At 42.7% G+C, this 23,715-nt stretch overlaps 1 protein-coding gene across 50 annotated transcripts in view; it reads right to left on the reverse strand.

Annotated features, from left to right (window-relative positions):
• PTPRD (protein tyrosine phosphatase receptor type D) overlaps nt 1-23,715 on the reverse strand; it is a 1,747,466-nt gene that overhangs the window by 46,049 nt on the left and 1,677,702 nt on the right. For all 50 annotated transcript variants that reach the window (XM_064140351.1, XM_064140349.1, XM_064140348.1 and 47 more), the window contains 2 exons: nt 5,776-5,895; nt 5,004-5,158 (listed from right to left, as the gene is read on the reverse strand). In XM_064140351.1, coding sequence (XP_063996421.1) covers nt 5,004-5,158; nt 5,776-5,895 — 275 coding nt within the window. The remainder of the gene's footprint in view (nt 1-5,003; nt 5,159-5,775; nt 5,896-23,715) is intronic.

Raw genomic sequence — 23,715 nt, forward strand, 5'->3', positions numbered from 1 at the left:
AGACCTCATCTTGAATACTGTATTCAGTTTTGGGGTCTACAGTTGAAGAGGGACAGGGATCTGCTGGAGAGGGTCCAGCAGAAGGCTACGAGGATGATTAGGGCATGTCTTATGAGGAGAGGCTGAGGGACCTGGGAATTTTTAGTATGGAGAAGAGAAGACTTAGAGGGAATTTGATAAATGTTTATAAGTATCTGAAGGCTGGCCAGGAGGAGGACAACAGGCTGTTCTCACTTGCTCCCTGTGTTAGGACAAGGAGCAATGGGTGTAAGTTGCAGCATAAGAGGTTCCAGTTCAACACTAGGGGGAACTTCTTCACTCTAAGGGTCACAGAGCACTGGAACAGGCTCCCCAGAGAGGTTGTGAGGTCTCCTTCTCTGGAGACTTTCAAGGCCTGTCTGGATGTGTTCCTCTGTGATCTGTGTTAGATAGCACTGTCCTGCTCTGGCAGGGGGTTGGACTCGATGATCTGCTTGGGTCCCTTCCAACCCCTAACATCCTGTGATCCTGTGATAGTGACTGGTCCTGATGCATCTTGTATCTTTGGTATCGACTTTCTGTGGGAAGGGTACTTTAAGGACCTGAAAGGGAACAAGTGGGCCTTTGGGATAATAGCTATAGAGACTGCAGACAAAGAGCAGCTGTCTATCATGCCCAGCCTTTCCGATTACCCTTCTGTGGTTGGCACACACAAGGTGCATGATGTAAAATTACCAATTGCTCCTCACATACTACACTGCAGTCAAATTGTGAAGCCCGTCTTCAACATAACCAGAAAGAGAAATAACTCTCAGTGGGAACCTGAACAACAGGTAGCACTGACCAAGTAAAACAAGAAGTGGTCCATGCTATGGCCTTGGAACCAGTTTGAACCAGCTCAGAGATTAAGAACATACTCTACACTGTAGCCGGTGAGAATGGTCCTAAGTGGAGTTTATGGCAGAAAAGTCTTGGAGAAACATGAGACTGCCCACTCAGGTTGTGGAGTAAAGCATACAAAGATTCAGAGGTTAACTACACACCCACAGAAAAAGAAATTCTAGCTGCCTATGAGGGAGTTCAAGCTGCTCCTGAGGTTACTGGAACAGAGTCAACACTCTTTAGCACCAAGATTTCCAAGACTGACTTGGACGTTTAAAGGGCTCGATTCCATACCCTGCCACAGATGTCACTTGAAGTAAGTGGATGGCTCTGATAACCCAGAGAGCTAGAATGGGGAGCTTTGAATGCCTAAGTATTGTGGAAGTCATCATCAACTGGCCAGAGGGCACTGATTTTGGAATGCCACCAGAAGAGAAGGCAGTGACCCTTGCTGAAGAAAACCCCCTATACAACGAGCTTCATTGATAACAAAAAGAGATATGCTCTGTTTACAGAGGGATCTTGCCATCTTGTAGGCAGTAAGCAGAGATGGAAGGCTGTCATCTGGAACCCTACACACAGAGTTGCAGAGGCATGAGACAGAGAAGGTAAATCCAGCCAATACACCAAGATAAAAGCCATCCAGCTAGCCCTGGACATTGCAGAGAACAGTGGCCTGTGCTCTACATCTGTCAAAACTTTAAGAGGAGATGATGTTTCCATTGTGCTAGTTTGAAGCAAGCTAGAATGTTTTGGTAAAAGAACTAAAGCTCCAGAGCACATCCAGTACATCGACGACATCATTGTGTGGGGCCAAACTGCTGAGGAAGTCTTCGAGAAAGGTAACAAAATCATTGACATTCTGTTGCAAGCAGGTTTTGCCATTAAGAGAGACAAGGTCAAAGGACCTGCCAAAGAAATTCAGTTTCTGGGAGTGCGGTGGCAGGATGGTCGCCGTCACATTCCTCAGGATGTGATCAACAAAGTCTCTACCATGGCTGTTCCCACCAGTAAGAAGGACACACTTTCATTTCTTGGTGTGGTGGGATTTTGGAGACTACACATTCCTGGTTTCAGTCAGATTGTCAAACCTCTGCATGATGTGACTCGTAAGAGAAACAATTTCGAGTGGGGACCTGAACAACAAGCAGCCTTTGATCAGATCAAACGAGAAGTAGTCCATGCAGTGGGCTTGGGACCTGTGAGATCTGGTCCGGACATTAAAAACATTCTGTAGACGGCTGCCAGTGACAATGGTCCAACTTGGAGTCTTTGGCAGAGAGCTCCAAACGAGACACGTGGTCATCCACTTGGTTTCTGGGGACGTTGTTACAGAGGTTCAGAGACAAATTACACTGCAACTGAGAAGGAGATTCTAGCAGCCTATGAGGGAGTGAAAGCAGCTTTTGAGGTGATTTGAACTGAGTCACAATTGCTTTTAGCTCCTAGACTGCCAGATCTGAATGGGATTTTCAAAGGCAAAGGTTCGTCACCGCATCATGCCACAGATGCAACCTGGTCTAAATGGATGGCTTTGATAACCCAACGAGCACGAATGGGTAATCTTGACCGACCTGGTCTGGTGGAGGTGATCACCAACTGGCCGGAAGGCACAGACTGTTCCAAACCTCCAGAGGAGAAAAGAACTCATGCTGAGGAAGCTCCTCCCTATGGTGATCTCTCTGATCAGGAAAAGAACTATGCTTTGTTCACAGATGGTTCCTGTCATCTTGTTGGGAACAAGCGAATATGGAAGTCAGCGGTTTGGAGTCCAACCAGGAGAGTTACCGAAACGAAAGATGGAGAAGGAGAATCCAGTCAGTTCGCTGAGGTAAAAGCTGTTCAACTTGCTCTTGATGTGGCTGAACGTGAGAATTGGCCTATCCTTTACCTCTACACCGAGTCGTGGATGGTAGCCAATGCTCTATGGGGTTGGCTGAAGGACTGGAAGAAGAATGGTTGGCAGAGGAAAGGAAAGCCTATTTGGTGTGCTGATCTATGGCAGGACATTGATGCACGGCTGGAGAAAATTCCAGTGAAGGTGCGGCACGTAGATGCACACATGCCTAAGAGCAGAGCAACTGAGGAACATCAACACAACCAGAAGGCAGATCAAGCTGCTAAGATTGCTCAAGTTGATACCAATTCTGAACTTGACATTGACCTTGATTGGAAACACCGAGGTGAGCTGTTCTTAGCTCGGTGGGCCCATGACTCATCTGGACATCAAGGCAGAGATGGAACATACCGATGGGCTCGTGATAGGTCAATTGACTTGTCCATGGATGCTATCACCCAAGTCATCTATGACTGTGACATTTGTGCTGCTATTAAGCAGGCTAAGCGAATCAAGCCCTTATGGTATGGTGATAGATGGTCAAAGTACAAGTATGGTGAAGCCTGGCAGATTGACTACATCACTTTACCTCGATCTCGTTCTGGCAAGCAGTATGTGCTAACAATGGTAGAAGCCAGTACTGGATGTTTGGAAACCTATCCAGTTCCACATGCTACTGCACGTAACACCATTGTTGGTTTGGAGAGACAGATCTTGTGGAGACATGGAACTCCAGAGAGAATTGAGTCAGACAATGGTACTCATTTCAAGAACAATCTTGTGAAAGACTGGGCCAAAGAGCATGGTATTGAATGGATCTATCACATACCCTACTATGCACCAGCTTCAGGGAAGATTGAACGCTACAACGGTTTGTTGAAAACCACCCTAAAAGCCATGGGGGGTGGAACTCTGAAAAACTGGGACAAACATTTAGCACAAGCTACCTGGTTGGTAAATAGTAGAGGTTCAGTAAACAGAGCAGGACCTGCACAATCAGATTTGGTCCAAACAGTAGACGGTGATAAAGTTCCTGTTGTACATGAGAAGAATCTGTTAGGGAAAACTGTTTGGGTATTTTCTCCTTCGGGCGAAGGGAAACCTGTCCGAGGGGTGGTTTCTGCTGAAGGTCCTGGTCATACATACTGGGTAATGCAGGAGAATGGTGAAATTCAGTGTATTCCACAGAGAAATTTAACCTTAGCTGAGAGAGTTTAAATTCAAGCTGTTAGGAGTTTTCTGTTCTAGGTAACATCAGCGCCCAACACTGAGAGAATCTACGATAGAATCTACAGTACGTGAGCACGAACCCAACATCACCTGGGAGTCCCTCTTCTGAGCTTTTGAATCACCTACATCTGATTAAAGTGTGAACTGAACTTGTATATATTGTTTTAGTGTAAATATTGGTTTAGATTAGATTGGATAATTCTCAGCGATACTCTGAGCGAAGTAGACGGGGTGGATTGTGCTAGTTTGAAGCAAGCTAGAATGTTTTAGTAAAAGAACTAGATAACAGGCAGTGAAATGAAAACAACTGATGTCAACTTCTCTCACAGTCTCGCTGAGAACTCTGGGAAGAAGAAAGACTCTTTCTCCATTTTTGTCTCTCACTCTTGCCTTTGCTTTAGACCTGGTCACATCTCATTAACCCTGCTCCTACTAACCTTGCTCCCTAACCTCTTGGCTGCACCTCTCTTCTTCCTGAGAACTGGGGTAAGGTTGAGAGGGCCGGGGGGAGGTGTTGGGGTGGTTTGAGAGCCCCTCCTGGGGACTCAGGTTTCTGGGAGGGGAGTTGTGCTTTTGTATTGTTTATCCTTTGTATATTTCTGTATATAATTGTATATAACTGTATATATTGTAAATAGCTGCTTGTAAATTCTGCTAGCTGTAAATAAATTGCTTCATCTATATTCCCAGAGGCCGTCTGAGTTAGCTGGGGCAAATACAAAGTGTGGGAGGGGCGGGGTAACCCCCAAACCATCACATCCATATTCAGGTTCTTAACATTATTTACATTTTTTCATGCCACTTTCTTAATGTCACAGATGCATTCATGTTCTCCCTGCAGACATTCTCCCTGTAGACCCTTAAATATTCTATAATTAATTCCTCCTGAATAGACCATAGAGAATTGTTCTTGCCCATCCAAGTTGGCAGTGCCATACTCATGTCCCCACTTTGCAATGCAACCATCTTTAATTTTGACAGAAGACTCTTTGAAGAAAGATAATGTTTTCATCCACAATAAAAGAATCAGTAGCAATCTTGAGATAAGTTACTCTGAAAGATCTTCTAAGCTTACCTGCAATGTACAACCATAGGTCCAGCATCAGGTGGGTTGCAGGTCTTGACTCGTCGCAGGAAAGCTAGGAATGGGGTTGGGTGTTCTGGGACACCATGGTCAGGCCAGGCAGTGAACTGGAATTGCCTAACTTCCCTTTTCTCACTTGAACCATTCTGTGAAATTAAAGAACTTCATGACAAATCTGTCATTTTCAGTATCATGCATGATAATGTTATTTTTCAATGGAAAAACTGGAGAAATATGTATCAACAAAGACCTCCAACTCAGTTGACTCTATGATTCTATGATTTGCAGCCAGAGAAAAACTGAACTCGGGCTACGGAGGGATCTGCTTCTTATATTCCAAGTTACAGGATTCAAAAATTTTAAGATCTGTCCAATAATGCAATACAAGTGCCAGAGCTTTGGCTAGAATTTAATTCAAACAGATTTTCACACTAAAAGCGTTGTACTAACAAAACTCCATGCTGTAAGAAGAATGCACTCTGTATGTAGAAGTAGTCTCATTGTTGAGTACTGCCAGGAGAAAACAAGAGAGGAAAATGGAACATGGGAAAGGAGAAAACGGCAGTGAGGAAAATAGGGAAAGAGACAGGCAAGAAAGGCAAGAAAGAGAAAAAAGGAGGGAAAGGTTGCAGGAGAAAGACAGTGCTGGGAAGGAAGGAATTCAGGAATTCAGGAAGGGAGGGATGAAGAAGAGGGGAGGGTAGGAAAGGTTGTCTACACTTAAATACTTTAAAGTATTTTGTAAATATAGGTAAGTATATACCTTGTAAAGTGCAAAGGTACGAACACAGTATGTCGCCAATTCAACTGTGTCTAGAAGAGTCACTTGGATTAGACCGTAGGTTTCTGTGCCTCTGCTTGGCCAGTACTGATCACACTTCACCTAAAGAGAAAAAAGTTTAATTACTTAATACATTGAAAACAGACATTTATTACATATGTGAGTGTACATCACTGTAAATGGTTCAACTGTATGGAGTCTGAATGTGCAACAACTGCTAAGGATTCAACACAAGATGTTTATATTACTACTGACAAGAATTGCTATTCTGGTAGTAGCTCTTAGAATATTTTCTTGCATAATGGGTGTTTGTCAACTGAGTAGGATAGATGAGTAAGAAATACTAACAAGTAAGGAAAAAATAATTTACAGTAGTTAAAACATATGAGAAATATCAGCAACTCACCTTTCACAGTCTAGAATTTAAGTACAGTACTAATCCAGTAAAGGTTGACAATTCTTTGAATATTTGCCTTATTTCATATTAGTCCTCAAATGTTTAAAATGTTGATGGGATCTTAATATTTAGCATGCATAGCAATATCTCAGTAAAAAAATTTTTTTTTTCACAAATAATTTTAGTATATGGGTAAATGTAAATGAAAGAGCATCAACAACTATTAAGTGCACTGTGAGAAAATAAAATTTCCTTCTCAAATCAGTTATGAAGCATATACTGAAATTGTGTTCACAGGCATTTAAAAAAACAAGATTTGAAAGAATCTACTGAATTTTAAAAGACACAAGCCAGTACGTTCAGAGAAATCTCCATTTCCAAACACTGTATTTTAGAACATTAACAAGCTGAACTAATGCTGTGAAAGATGACACTTAAGAGAATCATGTATTTATCATCATTGCAGATACTACAGAATTTGTTTCAGTTAAAAGTGGTATTTACAATGAAAGCTTTTGCGAAGAAAGCAATGTGGAACACCTAAACTGATCAGAAAACATGGTACAAAGTAGTACAGGGATTCAAAAATTGTGGCTGCTCTGACTTGAATGATAAACAGGTGAAACTTAGTTGGCCTCTGTTCTGCTTAAAACAATATATTCTTATCAAGTAGCCTTGCATATGTTACAGAAGTAACATTGAGTCCATGAACAGTACCTTGCATTTGCTTAATAAACACATTCGCTAATTACTCTGAGACTCACACCAAACTCAGGAGAATGCACAAACTGTAAGAAAAACCTAAAAGCAAAATAGTGCACAGTATTTGTGATAGAATTAATCTTCAAAACTCCTGTGTTCTCTAGGTTTCTTGCTTTGCACAGTGCTTATCAAAAAAGACTTGGTACGCTTTCAAACTTGCCAGTCTTAAATAGCTTTCGCTTGCAGATAATTTTATTTTGAGGCTCACAGATCACAGCTCATGGTTCAGAAATCACAGTCTGAGAACTAGTAATCTAGATAAAGAGGAGAAAATATCCTAACCACTGAAGCAGATGATGAACATTCATCAGAGGCAAAAAAGGAGAAACAAATTTTCACTGGAATTGATAGCTTAATATACAGATAAGGAATTAGTAAAAAGTAACTAGGAACATTGATTGATACTACAGTCTTAAACATTGGATTAATAGTGTATAAAATGCTCATATTAAGAGGAATCAAGTAATGATGTCCTTGTGCCACTTACTGAAATACTGAAAAAGCATTTTGGGTACTTCATGAATATCAGTGATTTATTCACAATATCTCCAATATCTGTGCTCTTCTACAGATGACACAGAAAGGTGCATTTTCCATTGAGTTATTTCAATATAATTATACTAAATCTAGTTTCACTTTAACGTGTATATATTGGTTAGTTGTGTTTTAGACAAGCAAGTTGTGTTTTATTATTTAGTATTTATTAATTCCCATAGAATGGCATATATTTTTAATGGAAAATGTTAACACATAATAGCTGGTTTATCTAAGTTTAGAATCTACAGTTTAGTAGACTAAACCATTTGTTGTTTTTTTTTTTAATTAATATTTTAGGTACTTTTAATAAAATAAATGTAAAAAACCAAATGTCTTTGCATGCCAAACATGTAGTTCCCCTCTTTATCCTGCAGTTTCCACATATAAATAGCATACTTGTAGAAGCACTTCCAGCTTTCAGAAGACTCTGTAATATCTCTGTTAGTGACAGCCTCTGCTGCAGTGATCACAATATTGTGGAGTTTGGGATACTCCTGAGCATGCTAAAGGTCAGTTCCAAGACAAAGGGTTTAGATTTTAGAAGAGCAGACTTCAATGTGCTCAGGGCTAGTTGGGAGGGATCCCCTGGAAAGCTTTCAAGGAGGATAAAGGCAACAGTGAGTGCTGAGAGTTCTTCAAGAACGCCCTCCTAGACACACAAAACCAGCTCATCCTCTCTAATGGCAAATGCAGTAGGTGGAATAAGAGACCCCTTTGTCTTCAAGAATCTGGATCTGCTTAGAATCATAATGGAGATGGAAAAGTGGGACACTATCTGTTGAAATTACAAGGGCATTAGCAAGGTGTGCAGATATGCAGTGAGGAAAGCAAAAGCTCAGTCTCAACTGAAATTTAAGAGAGATGTCAAAAACTCCAAGAACGGGTTCTTCAGATACGTTGACAACAAGCAGAAACAGAAGGAAACTACAGGTCCATCATTAAACAGAAGAGGTGAACCAGTATCCAAAACCTGAAAAGACTGAGGTACTTTTTCATCTCTGTCTTTAACAATACTGTTGGTTCCTAGGCCAGGTTGGTTTCAGGTTGTTGCAGACACAGATACACCCTCAGTAAAGGAAGGGCTGGCGTGTTAATTATTAGAGGAGCTCGATCTGTACAAATTGCTAGACCCAGATACCACCTACCTGAGCATGTTAAGAGAGAGAGATGGCTGTCATTTCAAGGCCACTCTCCATTATCTTTGAGAAGTCATGGTGATCAGGAGACATCCTTGAAAACCAGAAGGCTATGTCATCACCTATGCGGACAGTTCCAAGGAAGACCTAGGTAATTATAGACCCATTGGCCTTACTGCAGTCTCTGGGAAAGTTTTGGACAAACTCTCCAGTGACTGTCACAAGTCATTTGAAGCACTGATTTGGGAAAACTGGGAAAAGCCAGCATGGATTCATCAGAGGTAAATTGTGCTTGATTGCCTTCTACCACAAAGTAACTTGCTCAGTTGATGTAGGGTGAGCAGTTGACATTGTCTACCCCCATAAACCCTTCTTTCAGTAACTGACATGTTATGATCTAGACAAGTGAAGTGAGTGAAGAACTGGATGACAGAGTGTACCCAGACAGTGGTGGTAAATAGTTGTTTCTCAAACTGGCAGCCAGTCACAACTAGGGTCCCTCAGGGATTGCTATTGGGCCCAATGCTTTTTAATATTTTCATTAGTGATTTGGATGTTGGGATCAAGAGTACCCTGATAAAGTTTGCAGATCATAGAATCATAGAATCAATCAGGTTTGAAGATGATATCAAAATGACTAGGGAGGATGACACCTCAGAAGGGAGAGCCATCCTCCAGGAAGACCTGGAAAAGATGAGTATGTGGGCTACCAAGAGCCTCATGAAATGCAACAGGAACAAACATAGTAACTTGCACCTGGAAATACATAATTCAGGAGTGCAGCTCAGACTTGGATCCATGTGTCTGGAGAGCAGCCCTGTGGAAAGTGGCCTTGGGGTCTTGATGGTCAACAAGTTCAGCATGAGTCAGCAGTGTGCTGCAGCAGCAAAGAAAGCCAATAGGATGCTGAGTTGCATCAACAAGGGCAACACCAGCAGAGATAAAGAAATCATTATCCCACTCTACTCAGCGCTTGTCAAACTGTACCTCCAGAACAGCACGCAGGTTTGCTCCCCACTGTAGCTAAAAGATATGGACAGGCTGGAAGATGTACAAAGAAGGGCCATGAGAATGATCAGAGGACTGGAACACCTGCCATATGATGAAAGGCTGAGAGAACAGTTTGTTCAGCCTTGAGATGAGAAGGCTTAATGGAGACCTTATCACCAGGTACCAGTAAATAAAGGGTTACTACCAAGAGTGTGGAGACTCTTTTTATAAAGAATCACATGGAAAAGACAAGGGGCAAGGGGTACAAGTCACTCCTGGGGAAATTCCAATTGGAATCCAGAGGAAAACATTTCACCATGAGAACAGTTAGATATTGGAATAATCTCCCAAAGGAAGCAGTAGATTCCTCTATATTGGTCAGTTTTAACTCTCAGCTTGACAGAGTGCCAAGCCATTTCATTTGACCTACATTATTACCTAGGAAGGTTGGAGCAGGTGACCTTTGAATTCACTTCTAATCTACCATTCTCTAATTCTATGACTTTTCTGAAAAACTAACCAGCTTTCTCACAAGAAATAACTCACAAGAACAATTTTCAAATGTATTACAGATAAATAAATGTTCAACACTAACAGTAAAAGGAAATTCTGAACATAGTATGCTACCAGCATTTTAGAAAACAACAAAAAGCATTTTATTTTAATTTTGTATATTAATCCAAAGCTAAGGATATATTCAGATTTAGAAGCCTGTAGAAAACTGATCCTTTTCAGTTATGCTGGAAGACAATAAATGTGCCTGCTCCTTTAGGTGCATATTTTACATGTTTTGTTTATTAGTTCATCTAATAAAAATGCCAATAATTTTATATTTTTTCTAATGTACCTTCTGCATCATCAGCTAGGTGATGCAGAGCAAGGACTGATGCTGGAAGCAGACAATAACTTCAAAAATAACTACAATTTGTAGACCACTGCATATATTATTTCAAAGTGGAAACTAAGTATCATTTTTTTAGAAAGAGATCTTGATTTTGAAATGACATGGATCTGACCTTCTGGAAGAGCATATGAAACATATGCTGATGGAACTACATCTTTTATTCCTTTTGCTTCTTGAACTTCTCAGAGCAAGAAATCTTCAGAGACATACCCTTAGCCCTCCTACACTCTTTTGCTGTGTGATCATAAACTTTACATTCCCAATAGTCTTAGTAATTTAGAGTCCAATTTATCTTCATGAGAGATCAGAAAAATGTTCTCCATTGGACTTCACCAGCAGCAGAGAATCAGATAATGCAGCTTAATTGAAAAGACACTGCTTGGTGAGACAGACTTCCTAAGTGTTTTATTTTGTGTGAAGATCTCAGGCTTCAGCACTTCAAGTAAGTAAGTTGATTTTTCAGATTCTATTTATTAGTTTTTTTCAGCAAAATATTTCTAAACTCCTTGAGTCTTCCAAAATTGAACACCAACTGTCTACAAGTCACTTTTGAATTTTTTTGCTCCCCCTCCTTTTTTTTTCCCTTTAGCTCTTTGGTCTGCATTTAATTTCCCTGCAGTAGAGGTAATTTCTACCTCACTTGTGTATGTTATTTGGAAAACAGACAACTTTAATGTGGTATGGTATGGAGATGATAACATGCACCCCACTTCAGAAATGCAATTATAAGATTAATTTATTTTCAGAGGCAACACATAATACACCTTTGATGAATTTCATAGTCCTCATTTTTCTCTTATCTACCGAGCTCATAATTCCAAGAGTCAATCTTTTCCAGTGCATTCTGTATTTGTCTGCACTGAATGAGGGTTTTTCTGTGCTACTGTCTCTACATGTCCACGGAAAATAGCTTTCACCAGTAATTCTCTAATGTTCTCTTGTCTGTCACTGAAGATTGGCAAGATGAACAAAACAGACACATGAACACAAAAAACTCACTGGTGATTTCAAAGAGTGTTTTTTAAAGAGAAATTCAATTATACATAATGACAAGCATACTTTTCACTACTACTTTCCCTATCTCGTGATCATAGGTTGCACACTGCCAAAATCAGCATACCCGATATCAGAGCAGCTCTCAACAGTTTGCTAAAATACAGCATAGTTGAAAGCATAGCTAAAGCTAAAAGACATAACTAATAATAGACACATTCTCTTAACCTGCCTGTCAAACATACCTCCCCTCCACTAACACTTTCAAACATACATTTCTTCCACTCAGACCATATGAATCCTTGCTCGTAATAGAAACATTACACACATGCTCTGAAAGCAAAGCTGCAGGAAAATCTATGAGCTTTCTTTTTCATCAAAAATAAGAACTTGGAGACCATTTCAGACTTGAGGGATTTAAGTAGCTATAAAGGTCCCAGGAATATTTGTGGATATTCACACTTCAACAAGTCATAGACACCAGAGAAAGTGCTGCCATGCATCAACACACCTGAAGGAAGTATATTTCCATATGAATACAAAGATTCCTGACATTTAGGAACAGAGAAATAATTTTCCAGTATAAAGTTCCATCATTCAGGTTGAAAAGCCCCTTCAGATAATTTTTAACACACGAGCAAGCTTCTACAAGCCATCTGAGATTATAAGGGAAAAAGTGCAGAGTGGAAAAGAGACAGCAAAGTAGTGACAGGCAGATTCATACAATACATTCCTTGATGTAAGAACACCATGCAAATCACACTGAAACTAGAGTAGGAAGTAATAGCAGTATGTAACAAAATTATTCCTCTGGGTTTAATAATAATAATGATAATAATAATAATAATAATAATAATAATAATAATAATAGTACTAATCTTTTGCAGACAAAATTTTCTAGCTACACTTTCAGATCATCTTCCTTCAAAAATAGAGTATCTGTGCAATTACACTGAATGATAATAATACCAACAGTAAACAAGATAGTGCCAGTCACAGAATCACAGAATGGTAGAGGTTTGAAGAGACCTCTGGAAATCTGGAGATAGTTTAGTCTAACCTCTCTACTAAAGCAGATTTATGTAGAGCAGGTTCTACAGGAATGCATCTGGGTGGGCTTTGAAAGTCTCCATAGGAGACTGTACAGCCTCTCTGGACAGCTTGTTCCAGTGCTCCATGAGCTTCAAAGTAAAGTTTTTCCTTAAGTTCAAGTGAACCTTCCTGTTTTCTAGTTGTTTGCCTTTGTTGCCCCTTGTGCTATCACTGGGCACCACTCAAAAGAGATGAGCATTCTCTTGACAACCTCCACTGTTTACATATTTAAAAACACTGCTAAGATCTCCTCTCTGTCTTTTCCAGACTAAATAGTCTCAGGTCCATCACCTTCTCCACATAGAAAAGATGCTTCAGTCCCCTAATCATATTTGTAGCCCTCCATTGGAAACTTTCCAGTAGTTACCTGCCATGGAGCTGAGCAGCCCATAACTAGACAAAATACACCAGATGTAGCCTCAGTAGGGCAAAATAAAGTGGAGGAGAAACAGCCTTGAGCTTCTGGCACACTCTTCTGAATGCATCCCAGAATACTATTGCTCTTCTTGGCCACAAAGGCATATTGCTGGCTTATAGTGCACTTGTCCACTCTCAGGTCCTTCTTTGCAGAACTGCTTTCCAGAAGGTCATCTCCTAACCTGTGCTTGTCCCCGAGGTTATTCTTCCCCAGGTGCAGAACTCTGCACCTGCTTTGCTTGAGCTTCAAGATTGATTTTTGAACTTTAAACTGGATATTAGGAAAGATGTAATCACTGGAAGGGTTGTGAAGCATTGGAAGAAGATGCACAGGGAGCTGTTTAGTCACCATCCCTGGAGATGTGCAGATGCAGTGCTTAGTGATACGGTTTAGTGATAAACTTGGCAGCACTATGTTAATGATTCAACTCAATGATCTTGAACATTTTTTTCCAGCTTAAATGATTCTCTGAGTCTATGAGTTTTGAAGCTCACCTGAACTGAATATTTGGAGTTTAAAATCTAAGTGGAAAATAAGCACTTTTGCATTTCAATATAATCCACTCTTAATTTTAGAACCTTCAAAAAAGAAATTCCAAATAGGATTTTGAAATAACATAAATGAAATTCAGACTAATCACTTAATAACAAACTTTGGATCTCTAGTAAGTCTGAAAATCAACCCTCTCTACATTCTTACTTTTTGAAATTCTTGAGATATGATTATTGGGCTAACAGTCAATATTGAAACGGTCAATATTGAAAGATAATCAGTAATTTAAAAGATAACTCCCAAATGGATTTGGCTCTGTTCCTTATGACAGAATGTGGCATGGATACTAAAATAAAAGAAACATAGACTCATAGAATCAGTCAGGATTGGAAGGGAACACAAAAATTATCTAGTTCCAACCCCCCTGCCATGGGCAAGGACACCCTACCCTAGATTAGGCTGGCCAGAGCCTCATCCAGCCTAGTCTTAAACACCTCCAGGGACAGGCCCTCAACTACCTCCCTGGGTAACCCATTCCAGGCTCTCACCACTCTCATGCTGAACAACTTCCTCCTCATGTCCAGTCTGAACCTGCCCATCTCCAGCTTCACTCCATTCTCCCTAGTCCTGTCACTTCCTGATATCCTAAGAATCCTCCCCCAGCTTTTTTGTAGGCCCCTTTCAGATACTGAAAGGTCACAAGGAGGGTACCTCAGAGCCCCATCTTCTTCAGACTAAACAGTACCAACTCTTTCAGTCATAGAATCATAAAATCATAGAATCAAACAGGTTGGAAGAGATCTCCAAGATCAGCCAGTCCAACCTAGCACACAGCCCTAGCCAGTCAATTACACCAAGGCACTAAGTGCCTCATCCAGTCTTTTCTTGAACACCCCCAGGGACGGTGACTCCACCACCTCCCTGGGCAGCCCATTCCAATGCCAATCACTCTCTCTGGGAAGAACTTCCTCCTAACATCCAGCCTATATCTGCCCTGGCACAACTTGAGACTGTGTCCCCTTGTTCTGTTGCTGGTTGCCTGGGAGAAGAGAGCAACTCACACCTGGCTACAATGTCCCTTCAGGTAGTTGTAGACAGCAATGAGGTCACCCCTGAGCCTCCTCTTCTCCAGGCTATACAGGCCCAGCTCCCTCAGCATCTCCTCATAGGGTTTGTGGTCCAGGCCCCTCACCAGCTTTGTTGTTCTTCTCTGGACATGTTGCAGCACCTTAACATCTCTCCCGAATTGAGGGGCCCAGAACTGGACACAGTACTCAAGGTGTGGCCTGCCCAGTGTTGAGTACAGGGGAAGAATAACCTCCCTTGTCCTACTGGCCACACTGTTCCTGATGCAGCCTAGCATGCCATTGGCTCTCTTGGCCACCTGGGCACACTGCTGCCTCATCTTCAGCCTAATATCTATCAGTACCCCCAAGTCCCTTTCCTCCTGGCTGCTTTCCAGCCACTCAGTCCCCAGCCTGTAGTGCTGCTTGGGGTTGTTGTGGCCAAAGTGCAGAACCCTGCACTTGGCCTTGTTAAATCTCATCCCATTGGCCTCTGCCCACCCATCCAGCCTGTCCAGGTCCCTCTGCAGGGCTCTCCTACCTTCCAACAGATCAACATTTGCTCCTAGCTTGGTGTCATCTGCAAACTTACTGATGCTGGACTCAATCCCCTTATCTAGATCATCAGTCTGTCCTCATAGGAGAGATGCTCCAGCCCTCTGATCATCCCAGTGGCCCTTCTCTGGACACGCTCCAGCATCTCCACATCCCTCTTGCAATAGAGGCTCCAGAACTGGATACAGTACTCCAGGTGGGTCCCACCAGAGCAGAGTACAGGGGGAGAATCATCTCCCTCGACCTGCTGGACACACTTCTCCTGATGCAGCACAGGATCTGGTTGGCCCTTTGCGCTGCAAGTGAACACTGCTGGCTCATGTTGAGGTTCTCGTCCACCATTGTCCCCAAGTCCCTCTCCTCAGGGCTGCTCTCCAGCCACTCACTGCCCAGCCTGTATTTGTGATTGGGATTGCCCCGACCTAGCTGCAGGACCCTGCACTTGGTCTTGTTGAACCTCATGAGGTTGGAGTGTGCCCACCTCTCCAGCCTGTCCAGGTCCCTCTGGATGGCATCCCTGCCCTCCAGCATGTCTGCTGCACCACACAGCTTGGTGTTGTCAGCAAACTTGCTGAGGGTGCACTCAGTGCCACTGTCCATGTCACCAACAAAGATGTTGACCAAGCCTGGTCCCAGGACTGATCCCTGAGTGACTCCACTTGTCACTGGCCTCCACATGGACATGGACCATTGACAGCCACTCTTTGGGTGTGGCCATCAAGCCAGTTCCTTAACCATCTAGTGGTCCTCTCATCAAACTCATGTGTCACCAGCTTGGAGACCAGGATGTGGTGCAGGACAGTGTCAAAGGCCTTGCTCAGGTACAGGTAAATGACATCAGTTGCTCGCCCTGATATCTTGTGCATATTTTAAATTTGTTCTCTATCTTGTCTTTCATCATCAACTTTCAACTGTGCCTGGCTGTGTGATCTTCCCAGCAAATATCAGGGTGATTGAAGTCTTCCCATGAGTACTAATGAGTTAGCTCTAGAGGCTACCTCCAGTTCTCCATAGAAGGCCTCATCAACATCTGCCTCTTGGTTTGGTGGTCTATAGTAGACACCTACAAGAATTTCATCTCCTTTCCCATATCCCTTAATTCTTACCCACAAGCTTTCAATCTTTTCTGCCTCCCCCTTTGGATAGAACTCGGCACATTTCAGTCATTCTCGCACATAGAGAGCAACTCCTGCACTTTGTCTTGCTGGTCTATCCTTCCTGAACAGCACAAAGCCATCCATGACACCATTCCAGTTGTGGGAGCTGTCCCACCATGTCTCAGTGATGGCAAGTATACCATAGTTATTTAGCCTAACGCAGATCTCCAGCTCCTTCTGCTTATTCCCCATGTTTCGTGCATTGGCACATAAGCATTTCAGGGAGGGAATTAATCCGCTGGCTTTTACTCTTGCAGTCTGACCATTCCCAGCCTTTTCCACGGCCACCAATCTAGCAGTAAGCTCTGTGTGTGCTGATTCTTCATTACTTAATTCCTCTGGTCCATCTCTGTAAGACTTAAAGAATTCTTCTGTGTCCCCAGCATGCTTCAAGGTAACAGGCTGAAGGCGCTTGTTAGCCTCCCACCCTGATGCACCATCTCTTGCTTCCTTAGCAGCATACAACTCATTGTTACCTACCTCCCCTGACATAGCAGCGGAGCTGACACATCGCCCCACAATTGTCTCAGGCTTGCTTATAGTAAGCCTGTCTTTCACCCTCCTCCCCTTCCCACCTAGTTTAAAGCATGATTAATGAATCTAGCCAATTCCACTTGTGGAGAGGTGTCATGGAGGGCCTGTAGGCCTGAACAGAGGCTTATCTATGCCCCTACTTGCCTGGACATGTTTTTCTGCCAGGACCCCTGACTGTAAACAAGTTGTGTAACACACACACACACACAGCTTGTGTCTCCTGGGGGCAAACCCATGTAATTCCCACATTTGGGAGAGTCCAGGCAAGAGCCTCCTGCCTATTATGGTAAGGTTTGGCTAACTGCCAACCTGATTGGTCACTCTGGTGGCCAAAAGGCCCATTAATCTCAGTCCACAGTCCATAAAGGTGGGTGCACAGGAGAACCACGTGTTCAGTTCAGTTCAGCTCTCTGACCCTGCCTGCAGCGCAGCTCAGCCCTCATTGCAGCGCCCTGCTGCCCTGACCCACACACTTGGAAGCCATTGCATAGCTCCGATGCTCTCTGAGGCTCAGATCTCAAGCTGATACTATTCGCAGCTTGCTTGCCTGTGTACCTTAGATGCAGAAGCTCATTCAAGCCTGCACACATTTATATATGAGAGGAGCCGACAGCCTCCTAAACCAGCTATGCATATCTGCAAGCTATATTGTTTTATCTACGGAGCTCAATCTCCCAGCAGCCTAGCACACTTTGCATGCCTGCTGCTTATTGCCTGGAGAGAACCAGGAAGCAGACTTCTATATTGTCTGCTAACCCCCACACACACACGGCCTGAACCCATGAAGGAATCGTGCCACAGCCAGCACAGACATTCTTCTCCTGTTCCTGTAATCCTGCCAAGCTGATAATCCCTGGACACGGCATCCAGAAGAAGACAGCGGCATTGAGGCAGAGATCATCCCATGCCAGGTGAAAGTTTAGAAAGCCTGAGACCCCAGAGACTGGGAAGATTTGTCATTTCCCTTCAAGCCAGGAAGATTCCAGCGTCCCAGGGTCCACGGGCAAAGAACTCCTGGAAGTCCGGACATTGGGCACAGGCTGTGACACAGCCCTGGGAGGGTGATTAATAATTAATAGTAACACTTATAAGTACAGCTTTAATACCTCTGTAATATAAGTTGCCTCTGCCATAGAGCAGAAAGAGTTTCAGCCCCTCTGCTGGGCAAATAGCATAAGTTCCCAAGTGGCACTAAGCCAAAGGGGAAATTCCTCTCTCTGTTTATAGTTTGGTGTTTGCTTGTTAAATAACCAAATCCCTGTATATATTGTATCCTAAATAGTTTTCATAATCTTGCACAGAACTAAATATTAATACACAGTGGTTGGGGGTGGCAAGAGTTAATAAATATTAATTTTAATAAATTATATTTTTATATAAAATTTATATAGCCTCAAATTAATTTCTCACCTCTGCCAAATAGGCATAGGTACAGAGAATCCCCCTCCGCAACAAGAGGTGCACTCCATCTGCTGCTAGCAGACCTAGCATCCTGTTGGGGGACCCATGGTTGAAAAAGCCAAAATCCTGCTGGAGGCACCAATCTCCAAGCCAAAAGAGGAGATCAGTTGAGTCCTCCTCATTCTTTCTGGGTTAGTCCCTTCAACAGGGAGGATAGAAGAGACTATTACCTGTGCACTCACTCCCTTACCAGTTGACACAAGGCCCTGAAGTCTCTCTTTATAGCCTTTAATTTTCTTCTTCCAAGGTCATCGTAGCCTATCTGGAAGGCTAACAATGGGTAGTAATTTGTAGGCTGTACCAGGGCAGGAAGCCTTCTTATCATATCCTTGACCTTGGCCCCCAGTAGACAGCAGACCTCCCTTTGAAGTAGGTCAGGTCTGCATATCAGGCCTTCTGTTCCCTTCAAAAGGAGGTGTCCTATAACAATGACTATTTTTTTTGATGTAAGATGTTTGTATGGTGATCTTAGGCTTTCTTAATTTTGGAAATTCCTCCAAGGCAGCTGATTCACCTTCCTTGCTAGTCAGTTGTAAATGCAAGGCATCAAACCTGTTCTGCAGGGCACCTGGGGGGCACTGTTAATAACTGGAGCAACACTCCCACCACGTCAGGTGTGAATTTGTTGCCACAGCCCCTTGATAAGGGGGTAGGGGAATTTTGGGGAGTGAGAGGTGGACAAGACAGGAGTTTTTTTAGTGCCTTAACCGTGGACTTACCTCCACTCCCTCTTTTCCTTTAAGTTATTGGCCTCAATCTGACAGGGGGATAGATACAGGGGATACCTGACCCTCAGTAGCTTTTGATGGGTAATCCTGTCTCTCCACTGGGGCTGCCAGAGCCTGGCATCACCTGTCTATCTCTTCTGCTTCCTTGATTCTTCTAAGCCTGTGAACTTCAGCCTTTAATCTTTCAACCTCATCTTCCAGCTGTGCTGCTCTTTTGAGTAGAGAATCTACCTGCTCACAGCACATACTACTCCCTGATACCGAGGAGAGACTGAGGCATGCACTGTATCCTGTGGTCTGCATCAGAGCCTGCTTCATTTCATCCTTTGTCTGTGTTACCATCTCCATCTCAGATGGTGATGGGCAGGTACAGCCAGTCCAAAAGGCTCTTACAGTGTATCAATGATAACTTCTTGATGCAGGTAGTGGAGGAACCAACAAGGACAGATACACTGCTGGACATTGTATTAACTATCAAAGAGGGACTGGTTTAGGACATTAAGGTCGGGGACAGTGATCATGACATGGTGGAGTTTAGTATTCTACAGTGTAGTATCAGACCAACAAGTAGAATTACAGTCCTGGACTTCTGCAGAGCTAACTTTGTACTCTTCTGAGACATGCTTGCAGAAATCCCATGGGCTAAGGCTCTAGAGAGTAAAGGAGCCCAAGAAAGTTGGTTAATTTTTAAGACTACTTCCTCCAAGCCCAAGCTAGATGTGTTCCCCTGAGTAAAAAATCAGGCAGACATGCTAGCAGACCTGCATGGGTGAATAAGGAGCTCATGAAAGAAATCTCAGGGAAGAAAGAAACTTACAATTCATGGAAGAAGGGATTTGTCATTTGGGAGAGCTATAGAGGAGTTGTCAGGGCTTGAGGAAGGCCACAGGAAGGCCAAAGCCCTCTTGGAACTGAAGCTAGAAAAGGAAGTAAAAGAGAACAAGAAAGGCTTCTTTATATCAGTAGGAAAAGGAAGAACGGGGAAGGTGTGGGGCCAGTGTTGAATGAGGAGGCAGCCTTGGTAACTCAAGATGCAGAGAAGGCAGAGCTGCTGAATGCTTTCTTTGCTTCAGTTTTTACACCTACTGCTGAACTCCCCTATGTACTCCAGACCCTGGATGAAGGAGAGGAAAACTGGAGGAGGGAACATTCCCCATTGGTCAGTGCAGACTGGGTTAGGGATCAGTTACACAAATTAAACATTAGCAAGTCCATGGACCCTGAAGAGATGCACCCAAGGGTGCAGAGAGAACTGCCTGTTGTTATTGCTCTGCCACTCTCCATCATCTTTGCCAAATCATGGCAGACAGGAGAGGTGCCTGGACTGAAGGAGAGCTAATGTCACTCCAGTTGTAAAAAAGGGCAAGAAAAAGGTTGCAGGGAACTATCAAGCAGTCATCCTCATCTCCATCCCTGGAAAAATGATGGAGTGGCTCCTTCTGGAGGGCATCTCAAGGCACTTGGAAGAAAAGAAGGTTATCAGCAGTAGTCAGCATAGATTTACCAAGGGGAAGTCATGCTTGACTAACCTGATAGCATTCCATGATGCCATAACTGAATGAGTAAATTCAGGGAAACCAGTGGATGTAGTCTACCTTGACCCTAGCAAGGTCTTTGACACTGTCTCCCATGACAGTTTAGTGATCAAGCTCGGGAAGTGTGGGATGGAAGAGCAGACAGTGAGATGTGTTAGGAACTGGTTGCAAGATAGAGTTCAGAGGGTGGTGATCAATGGTGCCAGGTCCAGCTGGAGAGCTGTAACTAGTGGTGGACCCCAGGGATGAGTGCTGGGGACAGTCCTTTTTCAACATCTTCATCAATGACACTGATGAGGGCACAGAGTGTCTGCTCAGCAAGTTTGCTGATGACACCAAGCTGGGAGGCTTGGCTGATACAGTTGAAGGCTGTGCAGCCATCCAGAGAGGCCTGGACAGACTGGAGAGCTGGGCACAGAGGAACCAGATGAAGCTCAACAAGGACAAGTGCAGAGTCCTGCAACTGGGGAGGAATAATAAACTCCACCAGTACAGGCTGGGAGGTGATGTGCTGGAGAGCAGCCCTGTAGAGAGGGACTTCGGAATCCTGGTGAATGATGACTTAACCATGGCACAGCAATGTGCCCTTGTGGCCAAGAAGGCCAATGAGTCCAGTGGTGTGTTAAGAAGAGTGTGTCCAGCAGATCAAGGGAGGTTCTCTTTCTCCTCTACTCTGTCCTGGTGAGACCTCATCTTGAATACTGTGTTCAGTTTTGGGGTCTACAGTTGAAGAGGGACAGGGATCTGCTGGAGAGGGTCCAAGCGGAGGGCTAGAAGGATGATTAGGGGACTGGAAGGCATGTCTTATGAGGAGAGGCTGAGGGACCTGGGAATTTTTAGTCTGGAGAAGACTTAAAGGGGATACAATAAATGTTTACAAACATCTGAGTGCTGGTCAGAAGGGAGAGGCAGGCTCTGCTCACTTGCGCCCTGTGATAGGATATGAAGCAATGGGTGTAAGTTGCAGCACAAGAGGTTCCAGCTCAACACAAGGGGGGAATTTTTTACTGTTAAGGGTCCTAGAGCACTGGAACAGGCTCCCCAGAGAGGCTGTGGAGTCTCCTTCTATGGAGACTTTCAAGGCCTGCCTGGATGTGTTCTTCTGTGATCTGTGCTGGACTGTGTGGTCCTGCTTTGGCAGGGAGGTTGGACTCAATGATCTTCTTGGGTCTCGTCCAACTCCTAACATCCTGTGATGCTGTGTCATTTATATATTCCAAGAGTAGTTCAAAACCATGTGGCAGGCATCAATATAAGCAAGGAAGACAGGATCTTAGTGAGTTAATTTTGAAGGATTAGTCTTTTGACTGACATTAGTCAGTCAAGTCAAGAAAGATTTTCCAAAAAGGTCTTGAAAAGTTTTATACGAATGGACTGGCATGAATAGTGAATGGGCTAACTATTTTTTGCTTTATCCTCTTCCTGTGTTCAAGACTGAACATTGTGTACAGCCTGAATAATCCTGGACAAGATATTACATTACAGCATGAAAAACATATTGAATGATCTAGCTTAGTATTCAAGTGCTCTGAAGACAACTTTCTATTGTCTGTACAAGAGAGGTATCTTTTAAGGGTGTCATGTATAATTTTTAAGAAACTGGTAAAACAAAATAATCAAAAGACTGCAATATTGAAGCAATAAAATTCTATTATTCTTATGATTTTGATTCACCTGAAAGCCAGCAATGAATAAACAAGGGGACACAGTCTCAAGTTGTGCAGGGGAGGTATAGGCTGGATGTTAGGAGGAAGTTCTTCACAGACAGAGTGATTTGCCATTGGAATGGGCTGCCCAGGGAGGTGGTGGAGGCACCGTCCCTGGGGTTGTTCAAGAAAAGACTGGATGAGGCACTTGGTGCCATGGTCTAGTTGACTGGCTAGGGCTGGATGTTAGGTTGGACTGGATGATCTCTTCCAAATTGGTTGATTCTACAATACTCTTCTAAGATGAAAATGAGAAATGGAACATTGGAGAACATTTTGGGGACATTAGGAGGTTTCAGTTTGAATTCTGATTGTTTAAAGGAACCTCCAGTCATGATGAGCTTTCTACCACTTGTTTAACGCACACATAAAACTTTTAATCTCATGGATGCATTTAGTTTATTTCACTTCAGTTCCTGTGATATTAACCAGAAAGACCACCTAGATAAAACACATTCTACAACATAAGCATTTAAGTTGCCAAGTGCACCCATTAACTTCCTCAGAAAATAGGAAAAGCTTTGTAAAAGGTGGGGAAACAATATTTTCTTTCAGAGATCTGAAAAACTTAAATTTTCCAGTTGTATATCTCACTATAAGAGAGAACTGGTCTCGAGTCTCTTATCAGATTCTGCTATGTGGGGTTATTTTCCTAAAACAAGACTAACTCCATTCACTGACCTTTTCACTGAAATTCTATGAAAGAACTGTCCTCTTTAAAGCAGAAGGTTGCAGTGATAAACAGGAATTAATCATTGGATTTTGAAAACAAATATATAGATTTTTTAGTTTGGTAAGGAAAACTTTGACACACAATGTCAGTGGCTATTCTCTACCTGTGGAACAGCCCCTGTGTTTTTGTAAGAATTATATGAGGTAGCAATATATGTCTTAATTCAAGCACAAAGCAAATTAATTAAGAAAATAAAGTAAAATAACAGAGTGATAGAACAGTTTTGACTATACATTTGTCTCAGGGAAATTATACTTTTTATAAAACTCTCAGATTACTCTTAACAGCTACGCAAAACCTCTTTGTTTATGAACACAGAATCATAACACAACAAACTGGATGAGACTGCACAAAAATTCCTAGAGTTTGTTCCACTCATGGCATTATATTTTGGAAGTTCTTTGACAGTTTAACATAAATCTCTTTTGCTACAAGGATTATTTTTTTTTCTTCTAGAGCCCCACAAGAAGGGAGAACTGTTGATTGCCATATTTGTAACAGCCTTCCACATGCTAGAAGACGATTATGTTTTCATTCACTAACTTATATATAAAATAAATCCAATACTGTCTGACTTTCACCATAGATAAATTCTTCAACCTCTGATTTTTACTGTTCTCTTCCAGATTTTCTGTAATTTACCAACATCTTTTCACACGGGGCATTCATTCTCTATGTCTTTAACTTCAAATGTATGAATATATTCAGTATAAATTACTTTTGGCCTA

This window comes from Pogoniulus pusillus, chromosome Z (assembly GCF_015220805.1).
Source record: "Pogoniulus pusillus isolate bPogPus1 chromosome Z, bPogPus1.pri, whole genome shotgun sequence".
Taxonomy (NCBI): Eukaryota; Metazoa; Chordata; class Aves; order Piciformes; family Lybiidae; genus Pogoniulus; species Pogoniulus pusillus.